This window comes from Mustela nigripes, chromosome 16 (assembly GCF_022355385.1).
Source record: "Mustela nigripes isolate SB6536 chromosome 16, MUSNIG.SB6536, whole genome shotgun sequence".
Lineage (NCBI taxonomy): Eukaryota > Metazoa > Chordata > Mammalia > Carnivora > Mustelidae > Mustela > Mustela nigripes.
The window spans coordinates 16082046-16105731 of NC_081572.1; the positions used below are offsets into that span (position 1 = coordinate 16082046).

Sequence of the window (23686 nt, forward strand, 5' to 3'; positions counted from 1 at the left end):
TCACTTATTTGTGGAGCATAACAAATAGCATGGAGGACATGGGGAGTTAGAGAGGAGAAGGGAGTTGAGGGAAATTGGAAGGGGAGGTGAACCATGAGAGACTATGGACTCTAAAAAACAATCTGAGGGGTTTGAAGTGGCAGCGGGGTGGGAGGTTGGGGGAACCAGGTGGTGGGTATTAGAGAGGGCACAGATTGCATGGAGCACTGGGTGTGGTGCAAAAATAATGAATACTGTTACGCTGAAAATAAATAAAAAATAAATTAAAAAAAAAAACAAAGGACAAATGATGAAGTAGCTTTTAACATGAGACTTTTTTTTAAAGATTTTATTTATTTATTTGACAGAGATCACAAGTAGGCAGAGAGACAGAGAGAGAGGGGAAAGCAGGCTGAGAGCCCAATGCAGGACTCAATCCCAGACCCTGAGATCATGACCTGAGCCAAAGGCAGAGGCTTAACCCACTGAGCCACCCAGGTGCCCCAACAGGAGACTTTTTATCTAAGTATAATAGAAAATCTTTCCTTTGGATGAATTTTCCCTTCTCTGAGAAATCTTTTAGGAAGAAACAAAAAGCGTATCTTTCTTCTTTAGCATATGAATATATGAAAGGAAATATAAACAATAAGCCTTATCTTTTATTTTTTAATCTTGCTGAAAAATATTTAATTGTTTGTATAAAAAATAAAATCACTGCAAGGAAAAATTTTTTAAAACCTGGATTGTAGTTATAGTTATATGTTTGTAAATTTCATAAAAATTGCACAGGTGAATTTTATGTATGTAAATTGTACATCAATAGAATTGTTTTTAGAAATGCTCTAAAACAAAGGCAAACCAAACCAATGTTTCATTTAAACAAGTCCTTTACAAAAAATTAAAAATCAGGGACACCTAGGTGACTCAGCTCAGGTTGTGATCCCAGGGTCCTGGAATAGAGTCCCGCACCATCCCATCAATAGGCTCCTTGCTCAGTGGGGAGCCTACTTCTCTCTCTGCCTGTCGCTCCCCTTGCTTGTGCTGTCTTTTTCTCTTTCTCTCTTTCTCACAAATAAAGGAAAAAAGTATTAAAAAAAAATAAAATTACCCATCAATTACTAAGAATGTAGCTAATTACCTATCTCATCTCATTTCCTTACTATTACTCTACATTTATGTAGTACTTTACAGTTTTTAAAATCCACATAACAACTCTGGGAGGTAAGCAAGTTAGCTATTATTACCTTGACAGGGCAAGTCTTTAACAAACTGGCAAATGGCTTGCCTGAGAATTTCAAGACTATTAAGTATCTATCCAAAAAGCAAACTCAGTTCAGTCGAACCTAACTCTTTTCAACCTGTTTCTTTCCTCCAAATCATTTTAAAATAAACTTCCCACTTACCATCATATTCAGGAGGACTTTGCTCCATGGAAAGAGCATTCATAAAGTCATCTAAGTTCACCATTCCACTTTCTGTAAAATAAAGAGTTGGATTATGCATTATTATGTTTTTGCATAAACGGTGAATTTGTTTTTTAATACAACTAAGAATTACTTCCCCTTCACTTCATCATCATCCTATTGAGTCTTCATATTTTGTTTCCCTAGATGAGTCTTTCTAAATTAGGTCAGTTCATTTCAACAATTACTTAACAATTTTTAAATATCTATGATTAAGTGCAATGGACTGAGTTAGGTACTCAGTTGTTGATAGATATAGGAAAAAGGAAAAGTGCCCATACAGATGGACCATGAGAAATTAGTGTCTATTTCATACCATCATGAAAACCCACTCAATATGCTTCCCATTAAGACACCTTGACAATACTAACCACTCCTTACAGACCCAAGTGTCCCCATCTCTACCTCCTACATCCAGCTGATCCAAATAACTTTCTATTTTTAGGTACAAAGCCTCCACAGTGATCATACCAATCCGGATAAGCAACAGAAAGGGCTCAATAGAGGTGCCTGGGTGGCTCAGTGGGTTAAGCCTCTGCCTTCGGCTTGGGTCATGATCTCGGGGTCTTGAGATCAAGTCCTACATTGGGCTCTCTGCTCAGTGGGGAGCCTGCTTCCCCCTCTCGCTCTGCCTGCCTCTATGCCTACTTGTGATCTCTCTGTGTCCAATAAATAAATCTTAAAAAAAAGAAAAGAAAAGAAAGGGCTCAATAATTTTAGTAGCACCTATTCCTGAGATTTTTTTTTTTAAACAAATCTTCTTTTCTATTTACCTTAGCTAGGAAATTTTGCTTAGGTTCTAAGAATTCATTTCTAAGACATTCCCAAGTCAGTCTTTTCCCAAAATGTTGCCTCTGCCTTCTCCTCAACTAAACTTCTGCTATGGGCAGTTCTTAACTAATGATAAAACAACTTCTCTAATACAACAACCCTTCCTGGAAACTTAAACTCTGCCTTGAACTTAGGCTGGTGACTGGGAGATGCCATTTAACATCTTCTAGATGCTAACTGACTGCCTTTTTGTTTAAGAAGCATAGCCCTAAATTCCTAGCTGTAGCACTCCTCCTCCATTTTGGAATCTCTAATGATTTCTTCTTGGATCCTTGGGCTATTTGCTCAGAGATTTTTGTACCCTTTGGATATTGTAGTTTTATTGCCTAAACCTCCCTACAACTGGATCAGACTTCCAAAGTACATGTTCCAAACTAGAAGGTATAGCTAAGAGATAGTCATGGAGTCCCACATAAACAATTGAGATATAAAAAGGCCTAGCTCCTCCAAACCAATCCATTAGGTCAGACTTTCCAGCAACTTTTTAAAAAATACTATTTTCCATTTTTGTATCTGTTCTTTTAGAATCTTCTTTAGCATGGCCCATTCTGCTCCATTATTAGTTGAATGAACTTATTCCATCATTTAATACTATCCATAAAACTACCTAATTTTCTCAAGAAGTTTGGCATTATCAGTCTCACCATTCTGAGTAGTATCTGTCACAATCTTCTTGAGCTCTTTGTCTGATAAAGTAATTCCTAGTGAAGGCAAAATGGACTGAAGTTCTTCTGCAGCAATGTAATTCTCTTGGAGTTTATGGATAGCTTCACAGATGTTTTCTAAATGTACAAAATGTAAAGTACTATTCAGCTACAGGATTTATGTGTCTTAAGCAACAATTAGCACCCAAAATCTTTATCTAGTAATCAAAAAGCAAGTTTTATCTACTTATTATTTCACAGGACTGCTTTTTCTTCATATTCCTGTTGTAAATATTTCCCTTGTAGTTCAAACAGAAAACAATCTTGAAAATTCTATAAGCATTTATGAACTATTTGCTTGGAGGAACAACCTGTTCAAGTTGCTCAGCCAATGCTTCTTGGTTCTGATTAAAATATAATATATGAGTTCAAGAGATCATAACACTAATGTGTTCAAATTCTAGGATTCCAAGCAAAAAATGAGATTCTGTGCCCTTCCCATCACTTTATTATTTTCTTCTTGTTTTTTTTAATTATGTTACATTAGTCACCATATAGTACATCAGTAGTTTTTGATATAGTGTCCTGTGATTCATTGTTTGTGTATAATGCTCAGTGCTCCACTGGTCTACCATACTTTCCGTTCACAATCTTCGAAATCGTTAACATTTTAGAAGCAGATATGCATGGCCATGATGGGCCCCCTGATATCCTGCACTGAGATGGGCACAATATCACTTTAGTGATATTCCAGCCAAAAATGTATAACCTGAACTTATTCATGAATAAATACAAGGAAAAATCCAAATGAGGGACATTATACAAAATAACTAGTCAATACTCTTCAAAAGTGCCATGGTCATGAAATTATCCCAGATCTGAGGAGACTTAGGATACATGACAATTAAATGTAATCTGAGATCCTGAATAAAACCTTGAACCAGATATCTCATGAAACAAACTGAGGGTTGCTGGGGGAGGGGAGAGGGATAGGGCGGCTGGGTTATGGACATTAGGGAGGGTATGTGCTATGGTGAGTGCTATGAAATGTCTAGCCTGATGATTCACAGATCTGTACCCCTGGGGCAAATAATACATTGTATGTCAATTTTTTAAAAAGAACATTTATGGAACAAATGAAAAAAATCAAATAAGGTCTTCAGAGTAGTTAGTAATATTATATCAGTGTTAATTTCCTTGTTCAGTGCATTAACACCTGGGAAAACTAGATGAAGACTATATAAAAATGTCTTTACCTTTGTGTAATTATGATTTGAAAATTATTTTTAAATGAAAAGTTAATAATTTTTAAAATGTAAATCAAGTGACAGTCACATTTCATAGACGTTCAATTATCATCAGTTTATTTTGGAAGTCATACCATATTTCACACTTCTCTATACACAGAACATGAAGCATGGCAATGGTAGGTGATTTGATTTTAGTGACACCAGGAAGATAAATAACCACTTTCTTCCACAGTCCTCTATTCACTGGGTAAATGCTTACTATTCCATTATTCCTTTAACTCTAGGCTATTTCTTTAACTCAGGCTAACACATTTCATAGGTTTTTAATTCTTCCTGGAATATAAAGAACTCAGAAATAGGAATGAGGCACAGAGTAATAGTAGGGCATAGGTAAAGGACTCAAACAAACATCGTTGTGCCTCCTTAATAGAGAACACTCCCTTTCCAACTGAGTTATTGAAAACATGCATTACTGTGTATGAATCATTAATATTTCACTAAGCACTCATTTTAACAATTACACATAATATGAAGTGCAATAAAAAGGTCACTATGTTTCTTTAAAGAAAATAAACATAACTTAAGTAACTTCAGTCAAGGACTACAGGAAGGAGTATTTAATTAAGTTCTATATGCAGTATTTCTGTGATAGAGGTATCACAGAAGTACAAAAACATGTATCATTTGGGAAATCTTATCTTTTTTTTTTAAATTTTTTATTTTATAAACATATATTTTTATCCCCAGGGGTACAGGTCTGTGTTTTTAAGCCTTACTTATCTTTGAGGAAGACTATAAAGCCCAGGGCAGCTGAGATGTATAATATTAATTTTCTCTTGATATTCCCACATCCATAGGAAATAATATCTGAAGCATTATCTTATCATATGGGATATGGATACCATAGCTTTAAATTACAGAACCTGAGCAAATTTTTCACATAGACTTCCTACCTACTTTGTTAAGTAAATGATAAAATAGCCATTTCCAAAAGAAAACAGGCCTTCTATTTTCTAGGGAACTTGAGTCAGTCCGGTTAATTTCTGAGTAAGCTTCTTGGTCAAAGTTAGGAATCTGAAAAAGGGAGCATCTGGAAAAGCACAACAGTCAAAACCACAGTGTTATATGCATTGGCCTAATAGACCAGAAGGGGCAGTTACTCAAAAGTACTGACAACTGAAATGCATACAACTATCTAATAACTGATTAATTCAGCTCATTTCTTTGATAACTCAAGAACTCAAGGACCTAGATTTTGACTTACATATAAGATACTGACCCAGAGCATTCATTGCAGTTTTTTCCTTTGATGAAACCTGTTTTAGGGGGCTAGAATGCCTTCTCACATCTGGCTTCTGAAGTCTGGGGATCCTAAATATATCACTTTTATCCAGAGACTTTTTGAGGCTTGTAATCCTCTTCAGGTTATGTGGTATAGACTTTGAGTCATGAATTTCAATCTTCTCTGAATGTTTCTTAAAGTTTATGCCATCCTTTGAATATAGTTCCTGGAATCCTATATTGCTGCTATCAATCCCACTTGGGAATTTTTTTATTTGCAAAGGATTTTTTGATCTTTTATATTCAAGGTAATCATTATCCTCCATAATTTTATGATATTGGAGGTTTTTTCCATTTAACTTCGGGAATAATGATGGTTCAAATAGTCTGGAAGATAAAGCACTTTTCTTCCTATACTGTAGATAGCATTCTGAAATATTTGATAACTTTCTGTTAGAAGTAGATTCATCCAAGGCTGACCATTCCATAATTGCTAAGCAAGAGAAACATAGTTAATTATTTCATTTACCTGCAAAATTTGAAATAGCTTTTTTTTAAATAACTAAGACCTCATTGAAGCTCTTCAACAAATTATCAGTTGCTTAAATATAAAATAAATATGTTTAAAAAATTACAGAGGTAATAACCAAAAGACTGAACTATTAACTAGGTTAAATATACTCTTCTGGTTTAATAGATTTAAGTTTCTCCATCCAAAGCTATTCAAAGTTACACTAAATCAAAAAGTGACAGCCTCCTAAAGTACATAGTTCTCATTTCCCACTCTTTGTCAGGTTTGAAAGATAATAGGCTGATGTGTAAATATAGCTACAATTCCCTTAGTTATTGGCATACCAAACTAAAAGGAAGTTGTAGTGTGGAAATTTTTATTTATAAAATCAGAATACAAATATTTACTCTTCTAAAGATTCTCAGTACTTGTGGGGGTAAAATAACTGTATATAAAATAACATTTCTAGAAAAAATTAATATAATATCTCACTAGGGCTTCATTTATAAAGTTCACCTGATGGCTCAGAATAGTATGTCACATTTGAATAACACATTTTAAAGAACTTCAAATGTTATACTACTTGGTCATCAAAACAACTCTATGAGATCATCAAGTAAAGTCAAAGAAAAACAAGAAACTTCAACATAGTAGCAGTAATCTTGACTAAGAAGTCATTTTACCTAGAAAAATTAAAACTTCACTTAGAAAAATTAAAATTAAAATTAAAACTTTAGTGTGTTTTAAAATGAAAAATGAAAATATTTGGATTTTCAATGTCTGGAAATCTTTTTTGAAATTAATTCGTTTTTTTAAATTGACATATAACATTGTATTAGTTGTAGGTGTAAAAAGTTTAGAAAACTTTAAAGATGGTGACATGGATCTCTAAGTTCTATCAAAAAGAAATAGGCTAGTGAATGGATAAAAAAAAAGTCTGACACTTCTGCTTTGGGCTAAGACACTGCAATAGAGACCAACTTTACCCTCAAAACTTAAATAACTAAAAAACTGGACAATTTATGTGGGATGAAAATGTTTTTATACATTGGACAATAAGTAGCACAGGACTAAATAATCCTCTAAAGAAGGGAAACAAGCTAGAAACCCTACAACTGTACCAACTTACTGACTGGAAGTAGTTTCCATGTCATAGCATAAGAGAGTAAAACCTGAACAGAGCATGCTGGTCTGAATGAGTAGAGGAAAGAGAGATAAGATAAGAGAGATATGAGGAAGGCTAAAGAATCTAGAATATGGGAGTAGAGTGCCAAAGAAGAAAGAACTGCTGAGTTCTGGAGATTAGCATTAACTCTTTGGCTGGTTATTAATCTGCACATACATGAGAAGATATTACCCAAGGACAAGGAGAGAATTACCAGAAAATTGTAGTTAGGACAATTCCTGTAGCTCCCTGAGAACTGAGAATGATTTCTGATCCCATCAACCAGAGAAGAAAGATCATATAATACATGGGGCCTCCAGTAGACTCATCTGAAGAATGCTGCCTTAGTAGTAGAGCTAAGTTAGCCTAAAAGCAGCTATGTGATCATCATTAAAAAGCTTTAAAAAGCAAGCTTCAAAAGGACCAAACTGATTCCAAGTAATTCAGCTGCATCAGAACCAAATATAACATTATTTAAAGGAGCTCTAGGAGACTATAAAGCACCAAGTAAATTGTGAAGGGAGAGCAGCTCAGGAAAGTAACTTCATAACACTGGGTTCACCCTGAGCTACTGGATTTGATACTAAACAGTATACCATAAATTCTGAGAACTGAACTCCAGGATAAACCACCATCTAGGTCCCAGGTGGGCTACTGGATATCCCACATATCTGAATAGTACTGTAAAGGCTGTGAAAAACAAACTGACATTGAAACTACTAAACATAGAAAACTGATTGAAACTTGTAGCCTGAACCAAACTGAGTGAAATTTCTACAAAAACAAGTCAACATTTTCCATAGGAGTTAAGATCCACAGTCTCATAACTTAATATTCAAAATGTCCATGATATTAATTCAAATCACTTCATATATGAAGAACCGAGAAAATCTCAATCTGCTTTGGAAAAGACAATCAATAGATGCCAACACAACCAAGATGACAAAGATGTTGGAACTTTTGATAAAGACTTCAAAGCAACTATTATAAAAATGCTCCAACATACAAAGAAAAACATTTTTGAAATTAATAGAAAGAAAATGACATAAAAGACATAAAGAGGAATCAAATGGTAATTTTAAAGCTCAAAAATATAATAACAAAAGGAAAAAAAGAAAAAAACTTACCAGACAGGCTCAATAGTAGAATGGAATCATTAGAGGAAGAGTTTATAAATTTGAAGATAGATCAATAGAAATTATCTGAACAACCAGAGGAAAAAAAGAATGATCAGAGTCTCAAACACCTGTGGGGCAATATGAAAGAGGGCTGACATTTGTGTCAGTGGAGTCTCAGAAGGACAGGAAAAAGTGTGATGGAGAACAAATATTTGAAGTTATAGTGGCCAAAAAAAACCTACAAATTTGGCAAAAAGATTCAAGCAGCACCATGTATCTCAATAGAATAAACTCAAAAAATCTACTCCGAAACAAATCAAATCAAGCTGCCAAAAACTAAAGACAAGTACCTTGAAAGCAACTAGAGAAAAACAATTCATTTTATGATTTGAATAATATCAGATTTCTCATCAGAAATTGTGGAATCCAGAAGTAAAGAAATAAAATTTTATAGTGCTTAAAGAGGGGCATCTGCCTGGCTCAGTCAGTGGAGTATGGGACTCCTGATCTCAGAATTGTACATTCATGCCTCACATTAGGTATAGAAATTGCTTAAAAATAAAATCTTTTTTTTAAAAAGATTTTATTTAATTATTTGACAGAGATTACAAGTAGGTGGAGAGGCAGGCAGAGAGAGAGGAGGAAGCAGGCTCCCTGCTGAGCAGAGAGCCTGATGTGGGGCTAGATCCCAGGATCGTGAGACCATGACCTGAGCCAAAGGCAGAGGCTTTAACCCACTGAGCCACCCAGGTGCCCCCAAAATAAAATCTTTTTAAAAAAATACTGAAAGAAAAAGCTGTAAACCTAGAGTCCTATATCCAATGATAATATCCTTCAGGCATTAAAGAGAATAAAAATATTCTCATATGAAGAAAAACTAAGCTAATTCATTTTTAGTAGATTTACTATTTTAAAAAATTTACTAAAAGAAGTTATTCATGCTGAATGGAAATGATATATACATAAGTTTTTCTTTCTTTACAATTTTGGAATACAGTTTCTTCTAACAGACAGACCGAAATACATACAGAATCTAGTATACTGCCTTGTTGTCTTTACCTACCTGATTATATTCTTTTTTTAAGTCTTTTATAATTTTCATCTTTATAGTTACATTCTATCATTTCAATGTATTTTATTTTTGAATCTATTTTGTATATTATATATCAAGATATATAAAAATTACATAATATAATATATATAATTTTATATGATGTATATTATAATTTATATTTATAATATGAGTTAACATATAAATACATAAAATAAAATATATTATGGATTTATTATATATAATATATAATACATATAATATAATATATAATATAAACACACACACACACACACACACATATATATACACACATATCTCCTTTTCCTTCTTTACAATTTTGGGATATAGTTTCTTCTAAAAAACAGACCAAAGCACACACAGAGGATCCAATGTATTGCTCTGTTCTGCTCACCTCTCTCTCTATATTCTTTCTTCCTCTCTCTCTCATATATATATATATATACATATATATATATATATGTATATATATATATATAAAACTAAACAAACCAGAAGAGACCTGAAACAAACAACATATATATATATACGTTGTTTGATAGGAGGAGAGAGAGACATATATATATATATGTTGTTTGTTTCAGGTCTCTTCTGGTTTGTTTAGTGTATATTTCTCTGGGGCAGTTTTGCCATTTTAGCATTTTGTTCTCTCATTCATCTATTCTTCTCTGGATAGAATGACAACACAAAAAATCTCACCACAAAAAAGAGAACAAGAGGTAGTACCAATTGACAGGGACCTAATTAGTATGGATGTAAGTAAGATGTCAGAAGTAGAGTTCAGAATAATGATTATAAAAGATTAGCTGGGTTTGAAAAAAGCATAGAAGACACTAGAGAATCCCTTTCTGGAGAAATAAAATCTTATCAAGTCAAAATCAAAAAGGATGTTAATAAGATGCAATAAAAAATGGAGGCTCTAACTGCTAGAATAAATGAGGCAGAACAGAGAATTAGTGATATAGAAGACCAAGTGTTGGAGAATAAAGAAGTCAAGAAAAAGAGAGATAAACTACTCAATCACAATGGGAGGATTCAAAAGATAAGTGATATAATCAGGTGAAAGAATATTAGAATAGTTAAGCTCCCATAAGAGGAGGAAAGAGAGAGGGGGGCAGAAGGTATGTTGGAGCAAATTATAGCAGGGAACTTCCCTAATCTGGGGGTGGTAGCAGGCATTCAGGAGGCAAAGATAACACCTCTCGAAAATCAATAAAAATAGATCAATATCTCGACATATAATAGTGAAGCTTGCCAATCTCAGAGACAAAGAAAAAATCCTGAAAGCAGCTCAGGACAAGAGGTCCATAACCTACAAAGGTAGAAACATTAGGCTGGCAGCAGACATATCCACAGAGACATAGCAGGCCAGAAAGGACTGGCATGATATATTCAGGGTGCTAAATAATAAAAATATGCAGCTAAGAATACTTGATCCAGGGGGGTGAGGGGAGTTAGATGGTGGAGGAGTAGGAGACTGAAATATTATCAGGTCCCAGGAGTTCAGCTAGGTAGTTATCAAATCATTCTGAACACCTACAAACTCAACAGGAGATAGAAGAGAAGAGCAGCAATTCTAGGAACAGAAAATTGACTACTTTCCAGAAGGTAGGACATATGGAGAAGTGAATGTGAAGCAATGGGAAGACAGACCACAGGGGGAGGAGCTGGCTCAGAGCAAGTGAGAGAGCAGCAGAGCACAAAATAGGAACTCTTAGAAGTCTGCTCCACTGAGGGATGTCGCTCCAGAGGCTAAAAGTGGGGTGGAGTCCTCACGGGGACAGTGTGGTGTCAGGACCCCCAGGGTCACTGAAAGACTGGGGGTGCCTGAGTGTGGCAGAGCTCATGGGTATTGGAGCAGGGAAGCTGGCTGCAGAGACAGAACCCAGGAGTGCGCTCTCAGCTCAGTGTTACCTTAAACCATGATCCAAGGCACAGTTAGACCACTGGTGTTCAAGCAGGGACCCCACAAGTGGAGGTTCCAGTGAGAGCCCCTCTTCCTCCACTGGGAGCAGCAGCATGGGAACATGCAGCAGGAAATTGTTGGGTTTGGAGTCCAAACAGGGCCATGCACCAGAGATAGAAACTCTCATTCACAGGCTCAGTGAGCTCAAAGTAGGGCCAGAGACCAGGGAGATGGGATTGATTGACTGCTTTTCTCTGAGGGCGCACTGAGGAGTGGGGCCCTGAGCTCTTGGTTCCTACGGGCCAGAGATTTGGAGGCCGCCATCTTCATTCCCATCCTCCAAAGCTGTAAGAAAAGTGTTCAGGGGACAAAAGCTACTGAGAGTGAACCCAAGCAGATTACTTAGTCTGGCCACCGATAAGGACAGTGCAATTCTGCCTTGGGCAAAGACTTCTGAGAAACACTGCAAAAGGCCCATCCCCCAGAAGATCATTAAGAATATCCAGCCAAGACCAAGTTCACCGATCAATGAGAACAGCAGAACTCCCAAGTTAGGAGGAAGCAACATAAATTTATGGTTTTTTTCTCATGATCCTTTAGTCTTTCAAAGTTTAATTTTTTTAATTTAATTTTTTTCTCACTCTATTTTTTTAACCTTTCTTATTTCCTATTTTAACATTTTTAAACTATTTTATCTAATGGACATCAAATGAAAGGTGAGGTGTCAATCCTTGTATCAGATAAATTAGATTTTAAGCCAAAGACTACAATAAGAGATGAGGAAAGACACTATATTATACCTAAAGGGTCTGTCCCACAAGAAGATCTAACAATTTTAAATATCTATATCCCTAACATGGGAACAGACAATGATATAAACCAATTAATAACAAAATCAAAGAAACACATTGACAATGATACAATAATAGTAGGGGACTTTAACACCTGCCTCACCAAAACGGACAGATCATCTAAGTAAATGATCAACAAGGAAATAAAGGCCTTAAATGACACACTGGACCAGATGGACATCACAGATATATTCAGAACATTCCATCCCAAAGCAACAGAATACATATTCTTCTCTAGTGCACATGAAACATTTTCCAGAAGATCACATCCTAGGTCACAATTCAGGTCTCAACTGTTATCAAAAGATTGGGAAATTTCCCTGCATATTTTCAGACCACAATATTCAAATTAGAACTCAATCACAAGAGGAAACTTAGAAAGAACTCAAATACATACCGGCTAAAGAGCATCTTACTAAAGAATGAATGGGTCAACCAGGAAATTAAAGAATTTTTTAAAAAATTCATGGCAACATAAATGAAAATGATAATGAAAACACAACTGTTCAAAATCTTTGGGAAACAGCAAAGGCTGTCCTGAGAGAAAAATATATAGCAATACAAGCCTTTCTAAAGAAACAAGAAAGGTCTCAAGTACACAACCTAACCCTACACCTAAAGGAGCTGGAGAAAGAACAGCAAAGAAAAGCCTAAACCCAGCGGGGGAAAAGAAATCATAAAGATCAGAGCAGAAATCAATGAAATTGAAACCAAAAGAACAGTAACAAATCAACGAAACTGAGAGCTGGTTCTTTGAAAGAATTAATAAGATTGATAAATCCCTGGCCAGACTTATCAAAAAGAAGAGAAAAGACCCAAATAAATAAAATCATGAATCAAAGAGGAGAGATCACAACAAACACCAAAGAAATACAAACAATTATAAGAACATATTATGGGTAACTCTACCCCAGCAAATTTGACAATCGGGAAGAAATGGATGCAATCCTAGAGACATATAAACTAACAAAACTGAACCAGTAAGAAATATAAAACCTGAACACAGCTATAACCAGTAAGGAGATTGAAGCAGTCAGCAAAAATCTCCCAGCGAACAAGAGCCCAGGACCAGACGGCTTCCCAGGGGACTTCTACCAAATATCTAAAGAAGAATTGATACCTATTCTCCTGATACCTATTCTCCAAAAAATAGAAACGGAAGGGAAGCTAACAAACTCATTTTTTAGTCCAGCATTGCCTTGATCCCAAAACCAAAGACCCCATCAAAAAGGAGAATTACAGACCAATATACTTGATTAATATGGATGCAAAATTTCTCACCAAAATACTAGTCAATAGATTCCAACGCTACATTAAAAGGATTATTCACAATAATGAAATGGGATTTATTCCTGGGCTGCAAGCTTGGTTCAACATCCAGAAATCAATCAATGTGATACAATACATTAATAGAAGAAAAACAAGAACCATATGATACTCTGAATAGATGCTGAAAAGGCATTTGACAAAGTACAGCATCCTTTCTTGATCAAAATTCTTCAAAGTATAAGGATAGAGGGTACAAACCTCAATATCATCAAAGTCATCTATGAAAAACCCACAGCAAATATCATTTTCAATGAGGAAAAACTGAAAGCTTTTCTCCTAAGGTCAAGAACACAGCAGGGATGTCCACTATCACCACTGCTATTCAACGTAGTAACAGAAGTCCTAGCCTCAGCAATCAGACAACAAAAAGAAACTAAAAGCATCCAAATTGGAAAAGAAGTCAAACTCTCGCTCTTTGCAGATGAAATGATATTTTATGTTGAAAACCCAAAAGACTGCATTCCAAAACTGCTAGAACTCATACAGGAATTTAGTAAAGTGTGAGAATATAAAATGAGTGCACAGAAATCAGTTGCATCTCCATACACCGACAGCAAGACAGAAGAAAGAGAAATTAAGGAGTCAATCCCATTTACAATTGCACCCAGAACCATAAGATACCTAGGAATAAACCTAACCAAAGACACAACGAATCTGTATTCAGAAAACTATAAAGTACTCATGAAAGAAATTGAAGAAGACACAAAGAAATGGAAAAATGTTCCATGTTCATGGATTACAAGAACAAATATTGTGAAAATGTCTATGATACCTAAAGCAATCTACACATTTAATGCAATTCCTATCAAAATACCATCCATTTTCTTCAAAGAAATAGAAAAAATAATCCTAACATTTATATGGAGTCAGAAAGACCAGGAATAGCTAGAGGAATGTTGAAAAAGAAAAGCAAAGCAGGTGGCATCACAATTCTGGACTTCAAGCTCTATTACAAAGCTGTAATCATCAAGGCATATGATACTGGCACAAAAACAGACACATAGATTGAAGGACAGAACAAAGAACCCAGACATGGACCCTCAACTCTATGCTCAACAAATATTCGACAAAGCAGGAAAGAATGTCCAATGGGGAAGAAAAAAAAAACAGTCTCTTCAACAAATGGTGTTGGGAAAATTGGACAGCCACATGTAGAAGAATGAAACTGGGCCATTTCCTTACACCACACACAAAAAATGACTCAAAATGGATGAAAGACCTCAATGTGAGACAGGAATCCATCAAAATCCTTGAGAACACAGGCAACAACCTCTTCGACCTCAGCAGCAGCAACTTCTTCCTAGAAACATCACCAAAGGCAAGGGAAGCAAGAGTAAAAATGAACTACTGGGACTTCATCATGATCAAAATCCTTTGCACAGCAAAGGAAATAGTCAACAAAACCAAAAGACAGCTGACAGAATGGGAGAAGATATTCACAAATGACATACCAGATAAAGGGCTAGTATCCAAAATCTATGAAGAACTTATCAAACTCAACACCCAAAGAATAAATAATCCAATCCAGAAATGGGCAGAAGACATGAACAGACATTTCTGCAAAGAAGACATCTGGATAGCCAACAGACACATGAAAAAGTGCTCCACATCACTCAGCATCATGGAAATACAAATCAAAATCACAGTGAGATACCACTTCACACAAGTCAGAATGGCTAAAATTAACAAGTCAGGAAATGACAGATGTTGGCAAGGATGTGGAGAAAAGGGAACCTTCCTACACTGTTGGTGGGAATGCAAGCTGGTGCAGCCACTCTCGAAAATAGCATGGAGGTTCCTCAAAAAGTTGAAAATAGAGGTACCCTATGACCCAGCAATTGCACTACTGAGTATGTACCCTAAAGATACAAATGTAGTGATCTGAAGGGGCACATGCATCCAAGTGTTTATAGCAGCACTGTCCACAATAGCCAAACTATGGAAAGAACCTAAATGTCCATCAACAGATGAATGAATAAAGAAGATGTGGTATATATATACAATGGGATACTATGCAGCCATTAAAGGAAATGAAATCTTGCCATCTGCAATAACATGGATGGAACTAGAGGGTATTATGCTTAGTGAAATAGATCAATCAGAGAAAGACAATTATCATATGATCTCTCTGATACGAGGAATTTGAGAGGCAGGCCGAGGGTTATGGGGGGTAGCAAGGGAAAAAATGAAACAAGATGGGATCAGGAGAGAGACAAACCATAAGAGACTCTTAATCTCATAAAACAAAGTGCGGGTTGCTGGAGGGTGGGGGGTAGGGATAGGGTAGCTGGATTATGGACATTGGGGAGGGTGTTTTCTATGGTCAGTGCTGTGAAATGTGTAGGACTGATGATTCACAGACCTGTATCCCTGGGGCAAATAATACATTATATGTTAATAAAAATAATTTAATTTAAAAAATCAAGCATATAGGGGTACCTGGGTGAGTCAGTCAATTAAGCATTTGTTGGACTCTTGATTTCACCTCAGGTCATGATCTCAAGGTCATGAGACTGAGCCCCACACATTGGGCTCCATGCTGGGTATGTAGGCTGCTTAGGATTCTCTCTCTCTCTTCCTCTGCCCTCCCCCGCATCTCCCTTTTAAATTAAATAAGTGAATAAATAAATAAATATATTTAAGATCAAGCAAATAAATTAAAAAGACAATTATTAATTCAAAGAGGGAAAAATTTTCTGAGGAAAATAAAAGTAACCACAAGATACTATATAGCTCAGCTATGAACAGTGTTCACATAAACCTACTAGCATAAATTCTGAATTAAAACTTAATCAAATTTCCATGTAACTATATTGGGAGTGTGGATAGGTATGGGAAGAGTAAGTGGATATGGTGAAGATAAGGAAGATAAAACAGCTAAATCCTTATTTTTCATAATTAGGAAATTTACTACATCTACCCCAAATTTTAAAAATCAACAAGTAAAATTACAACATGTTTTTTATTGTCATGAAGACAAATGTCAAGTAATCTTCTAAAATATTTAAAATGTTTGCCTCTGGAGAAGCTGAGGAAATGAACAGATCAGAGACCGTTTTATTTGCTGTAAGCTTATTACAACTGTATAATCCTTAAAATTATATACATAGATAATATTGGTCAAAAGATACTTGAACAAATTAGAGAAAGAATAAGGAATGACAAGATGTATAATAGGAAGAGATTTAAAAAGTACTTAATGAAGAAAAACTGAACTAAATCATGAATGACAGTGAAGAATATACTAAAAATGTTTAACTGTCAGTATCAGGATGTTCAAATGACCCAAGATTTGCAAATTAAATATCTTTTTTCAGTGTTACTATTTTGTTTTAAAGTTTACTTTGTATTAAAAAAAAATACTAAGGGAAAGATAAAAGTAGAAAATTAAGAGATAGTTATGTAACCAATTTTAATTAGGTATATTTAGGATATTAAACCTTACCTCCCTAATTTAAGAGAGCAATGGTTTCAGAGAAGGCTTTAAAACTTGTATGATAAACAAAGCTTATCATAGCAATAAGAGCTCACTTACAAAAACCCTCATACTGGTGCTGTAGTTCATCCAAAGTAAATATAATATCTCTAATATCCACCCTGTGGTTACCTGTAATAGAAAGAATAAGTTCAAACGGTGTCTTTCTTTTTTTGAATATAAATATCACTTCCAACCTATTCTAGTATGAAAATAACAGAGATGTGTGGAATGCGGAGTGGACGGCCAGCTATTATAGGTTTTGAATAATAACTGGAATTGCGAATTAATAATTCAGTACACATTGAAATGTAAGATGAAGACCATTATTTTCTTTTCTCCTTATTAAGAGTTTCCCATCAAAAGAAATTAGTCACCTTTTAAGCCTGAAAGCTAGGTAATCAGGATATTTTTTAAAAAACACTTTTTCTGAGAGTTTACCATAGGCAGAATTTCAAGTTTTAACTCTTGTCTTCCTCACTAGATCATGAACTCTTCAAGAGCAGAGAAGGTGTCATTTGTTTCCCCAATGCCTGGCAAAGTATCTACTTAGCAACACTTAAAAATCTGTCTGTCAAATAAATAAAAAATCTTAAAAAAAAAAATAAAAAAAAAATTATTTTTTAAGACTTTATTTATTTATTCATGAGTGACAGAGAGGCAGACAGAGAGAGAGAGTGGGAGAGAGGCAGAGGCAGAGGGAGAAACAGGCTCCCTGCAGAGCAGGGAGCCCAATGCAGGACTCATCCTATGACCCTGAGATCATGACCTGAGCCAAAGGCAGATGCTAACCAACCGAGCCACCCAGGAGCCCTTAAAAATTATTTTTTTTTTTGTCTAGCTAATTTTGGCCATTCTAACTGCTGTAAGGTGATATCTCAATGTAGTTTTAATTTGAATCTCCCTGATGACTAGTGATGATGAGCATTTTTTCATGTGTCTGATAGCCATCTGTATGTCTTCATTGGAGAACTGTCTGTTCATATCTTCTGCCCATTTTTTGATATGATTATCTGTTTTGTGTGTTGAGTTTGAGGAGTTCTTTATAGATCCTGGATATCAACCTTTTGTCTGTACTGTCATTTGCAAATATCTTCTCCCATTCCGTGGGTTGCCTCTTTGTTTTCTTGACTGTTTCCTTTGCTGTGCAGAAGCTTTTGATTTTGATGAAGTCACAGAAGTTTATTTTCACTTTTGTCTCCTTTGCCTTTGGAGACATATCTTGAAAGAAGTTGCTGTAGCTGATATCAAAGAGATTACTGCCTAGGTTCTCCTCTAGGATTCTGATGGATTCCTGTCTCACGTTGAGGTCTTTAATCCATTTTGAGTTTATTTTTGTGCACGGTGTAAGAGAATGGTCGAATTTCATTCTTCTACATATAGCTGTCCAGTTTTCCCAGCAGCATTTATTGAAGAGACTCTCTTTTTTCCACTGTGTATTTTTTCCTGTTTTGTCAAAGAGTATTTGCCCATAGAGTTGAGGGTCCATATCTGGGCTCTCTACTCTGCTCCACTGGTCTATGTGTCTGTTTTTATGCCAGTACCGTGCTGTCTTGGTGATCACAGCTTTGTAGTAAAGCTTGAAATCAAGCTTTGATGCCCCCAGTTTTATTTTTGTTTTTCAACATTTCCTTAGCGATTCAGGGTTTCTTCTGATTCCATACAAATTTTTGGATTATTTGCTCCAGCTCTTTGAAGAATACCAGTGGAATTTTGATCGGAATGGCATTAAAAGTATAGATTGCTCTAGGCAGTATAGACATTTTAACAATGTTTATTCTTCCGATCCAAGAGCATGGAATGGTCTTCCATCTTTTTGTGTCTTCTTCAATTTCTTTCATGAGTGCTCTATAGTTCCTCGAGTACAGATCCTTTACCTTTTTGGTTAGGTTTATTCCCAGGTATCTTATGGTTCTTGGTGCTATAGTAAATGGAATCGATTCTCTAATTTCCCTTTCTGTATTTTCATTGTTAGTGTATAAGAAAGCTACTGATTTCTGGACATTGACTTTGTATCCTGCCACGTTACTGAATTGCTGTATGAGTTCTAGTAGTTTGGGGGTGGTGTCTTTTGGGTTTTCCATATAAAGAATCATGTCATCTGCATAGAGAGAGTTTGACTTCTTCATTGCCAATTTGGATACCTTTTATTTCTTTGTTGTCGGATTGCTGTTGCTAGGACTTCTAATACTATGTTGAACAAGAGTGGTGAGAGTGGGCATCCTTGTCATGTTCCTGATCTCAACGGGAAGGCTGCAAGCTTTTTCCCATTGAGGATGATATTTGCTGTGACTCTGAAAAACAATCTGAGGGGTTTGAAGCAGTGGGGCGTGGGAGGTTGGGGGAACCAAGTGGTGGGTATTAGAGAGGGCATGGATTGCATGGAGCACTGGGTATAGTGCAAAAATAATGAATACCGTTATGCTGAAAATTTAAAAAAATATTTTTTTAAAGATTTTATTTATTTATTTGACAGAGAGAGAGATCACAAGTAGGCAGATAGGCAGGCAGAGAGAGAGGGGGAAGCAGGCTCCCTGCTGAGCAGACAGCCCGATGCGGAGCTTGATCCCCAGGACCCTGAGATCATGACCGGAGCCCGAGGCAGCAGCTTAACCCACTGAGACAGCCAGGTGCCCCCAAAATTATTTTTGAATGAATAAAACAAACTGAAGGCTGTAAAGAATAATGTAATGTCCACATTGTGGATAGCAGAAAACCATTTATTTAGCATCTTCTATGTGTCCGGCGCTCATAAGTATAGTTTCCTATCATTCCTGCCCTTGCCTTTGTCTAAGACCATTTTCCTTCTTAGACAGTGTATGACAGAGAATGGGTTCAGAGGCAGTGACCTTAAATATGTCATTCCAATTGCGTACATAGGTAGAAAATGCTTTTCCCAATAGTTCTTGCCTCCAAATGTTTGACTTTGCTTGACATCCAAGGTGAAAAAGACCAGGAGCTGACTTCCCTACCTATAAAAACACTAGGTTTATTCTTCAGTCTATGCATAAGAAATCAACTGCTACTCCAATGGAGAAGGACATATTATCTGTAACCGCTCTCCACTTAAAAAACTACCTTCTCTGGAAAGAGGTTCAGTATCAACCAGTGAGAATGCAGTAGCTAACTATAGATTCACTAGCTCTTGCTCAAAATTTATTTCATGCTTCTATACAAAAACAGATCTATCACAAACCTCCCAAACAAATTTAAATTAAATTATCTATTTAAATAGTCCCTGGTGGCCAAAGAAGCATTACAGAATCTGAAATTACTATTCTGGCTCCTATCTGGCTTATCAGAACCTTAATGAATAATTCCTAGATGAGACTGAGGCAATCAGTATAGATATAGACACAATTTATTTCATAAGGTAAGTTCAAAACAGCCTCCCATTCTCATATACGTACTTCAGGAGGAAATTCAACCTAGAAAATATAAATATCTACTGTGAAAAAAAAAATATCCTAATCATCAAGGTCATATTCAGGGCAACATTACTTTGAAGGTGTTAAGTGACTATTAATACTATATTTTCACAATCTTCACAACAGCTCCACAATATAAAAAACCTCCTCTATCAAAAAAAATACACTAGTCACTACTTTTCACCCAGTTAAATTATCAGATTATTAATCACCATAAGAGAAAAAAACTATTGCACCAAAATATCCTATTTCAAAAACAAAACTACCTGACACTCCCAGAACTCTCGACAAGTTATTTCCCATATTTCTCTTGCCATATCTTAATGAAGCAAATGCTTGTTGGATTTCCTTGCAAATTCCAGTGATGTAATTCTTCCCTCTCATTGTGAATACTCATAAAATGAACATATTCTCCACATACCATTATTACTCAAAAAAAAAAACAAAGAAAATACAAAAACAAGAAGTTAAACAGTATGTATAACAGGGTGTTATGCCTTCTACTAGTTACATCACTCCTTACTTCAAAATTCTGTTACAGAAGAATGCATATCTCCTACATAGGTAATCCAAGAATTCTGGCATCCTGGGGTCTTTGGCATTCTTTCCTTTAATATTTAAATTAAATAGTTCAGATCCCAGACCATACACGATATGAACATAAATCAGTCATCCCTCCAAAATTTGAGGATTCCTGAGTGGTTTACACTCTTGCAATTGATTTGTATTTCTTCTACTCTCCTGGACTGTCCATCTCACTTACATCATCATATTCTATAGGTGCTATAAGTCTCTCCACCAAAAGCTTACCTAACACAGAACCTATAGATCTTTCTCCTTTGAATCCCACCAACACTACTAACACAAGGCTATTGTACATAACCAACTTTTACTAGATATCTTGCAATTAATTGGAGTATGGAAGTTCTTTATAGTACAACCAGCAATATCAAACTATTGTCCCGAGGCCTATAGTTACTCTCTACTGATTGTAGGACCCCCCCAATCCACTCTTAGCTGCCCTTAATCTTCTTCCTCCAGCTGCCAATTAGCCACTATGGTAATCTAAATTCCTGTTTTTACTTACACAGAGTACTTTAGTTTACCTTTTTGCTCAAACTAGGTGTCTCCCAATAGGCTTTAACTTCCATAATCAAACAAACCTATAAAAATGATTTTCCTAGTGAAAAGACAAGGACCTTCCCTGTGAAGAATTTTATCTTAGGTCACAACCAGCTTATCAAAATGACATAGTGAAGAAATCTTGTTCTGTCTGGTTAGAGGAGATGGAGTAAAGGGTGAGACTTATTAACTCATTCAACATATATTTGTTGAGCAGTTAATATGTAATATAAGCACTGTACTAATAGGTACTGAGGATACAATAGTGAGCAAAAAGTAGACATGATATCTGCTTTCCTAGTGCTATTATTTGAGATACATGTCTTAATAAAACAATAAGAAATAAAAATTGCAATTGTGGTTAGGGCTCTGAGAGTGATATGAGAATCTGAGCTCGACAGAGAAGCCATGGAAACATCCCTATAGAGTTGAGTTTAAATCTAAAGTAGAAGTAGGAATTAACTAGGAGGAGCAGAATGTTCCAGGGAAAGAAAAGAACATATGCAAAAGCTATGGCAGGAGGAGGCATGGCATACAACCAAAACTCTGTGAAGGCACAGTAAGCAAAGCAGAATGTGGTCTGCGACAAAGCTGGAGCCCTACTGTAAAGGCCAGATATTGCAAACCCTTGACCACAACATTAAAGGGATCTTCATCCCAATAAGTATTTTTAGATTTTGTGTAGGGAGGGAACATGATAAGGTGTGTATTTTTTAAAAAGAAGATTATTCTGACTAAAATGCAAAGGGGGAAAGACCAGATATAGGTGGACTTGTGCCCTAAAGACTATTTAATAATATGGCTTGAGGTTAATCTTTAAAATCCATATTTTGTGGATATCTTCATTCCTCGGAATGTCCCTCAACTATGTCTATCAACCCAGAACCCACCATAAATGACTACCTAGTAAAATCCATGTAGCCTGGGGTGCCTGGGTGATTCAGTCAGTTAAATGACCAACTATTGATTTTGACTCAGGTCATGATTTCAGGGTTGTGAGATTGGGCCCCACATCAGGCTCTATGCAGGGTGTGGAGTCTGCTTAAGATTCTCTGTCTGCCCCTCTAATTCTTCTCCATCTCAAAAAAAAAAAAAAAAAGAAAAAAAGAAAAAGAAAGAAAGGAAGAAAGAAAAGGAAAGGAAAGGAAAGGAAAGGAAAGAAATCCATGCAGCCTGGTTCTATCTTCACACCACATTTCAGCAACCAAGGGCCCCCTATAAAGCTACCACTAACATATGACAAAAACCAGTGGAAGTCCATTGAAAGTCATGTCTGATTATTTTTCTGCCATATTTATACAAACTATTCCCTCAGTCTAAAATATCTTTCTCATTCTTCATTACCACCTTCAACCAATTAACCCCTACTGATCCTTCAAGATTTAGATCAGATATAACATTCTCTGATAATCTTTCCCTGGTGCTTCCAGGATACATTTGAAGCCTAGCTACATCCTATAATAGTATTTTCTATACAACATTATTATTCTAATTTTACTTGACTCTTTCCACACTAGAACGTTGAGGTCCTTTGGAATAAGAAGTGTGTTCTTTTCATCTGTGTATCACCTAGCACAGTTCCAAGCACAGTAGATATTAAATGACTAAATGAATGGATAATCAAAGAATCAATAATTTATCAGCCCACTATTATCAGCCACCTCCTCATGACATGTAAACATGTAATACAAAACATCTGCTAAATATATTTGTAATGTTTAAAAGATATCTACGTTTTGCAGAGTAACTGAATAACATAGGAAGATTATGTAATCAAAGCTATCTAAAAAAATTTTTAATTCAAGAAAGTTAGGTCTCCTAACTTGTGAAACCAATGCCCTTAACACTACAGAAACTATCTCTACACAGACAAGAAATAACTACTGGAAAAGAGAGTTAAATTTGAAAAGAAAATAAATCCATTTTTCTCTTAGATTTTTATCAAACATACCAAAATACAATTTTAGAAATTTCTCATTAAATTGTCCTAGGCTATCTTTTTTTTTTTAATTTTTAAAATTTATTTTCAGCGTAACAGTGTTCATTGTTTTTGAACCACACCCAGTGCTCCATGCAATCCGTGCTCTCTCAAATACCCACCACCTGGTTCCCCCAACCTCCCACCCTCTGCCCCTTCAAAACCCTCAGATTGTTTTTCAGAGTCCATAGTCTCTCATGGTTCACCTCCCCTTCCAATTTCCCTCAACTCCCTTCTCCTCTCCATCTCCCCTTGTCCTCCATGCTATTTGTTATGCTCCACG

General features: G+C 35.8%; 1 protein-coding gene across 1 annotated transcript in view; it reads right to left on the minus strand.

Moving 5' to 3' along the window:
• Window positions 1-23686, minus strand: part of EFCAB13 (EF-hand calcium binding domain 13) — a 98801-nt gene that overhangs the window by 35133 nt on the left and 39982 nt on the right. The window contains exons 6-9 of the mRNA XM_059379097.1: window positions 16936-17007; window positions 5447-5941; window positions 2918-3055; window positions 1383-1454 (exon numbers count right to left, since the gene is read on the minus strand). Of these exons, the coding sequence (XP_059235080.1) occupies window positions 1383-1454; window positions 2918-3055; window positions 5447-5941; window positions 16936-17007 (777 nt within the window). The remainder of the gene's footprint in view (window positions 1-1382; window positions 1455-2917; window positions 3056-5446; window positions 5942-16935; window positions 17008-23686) is intronic.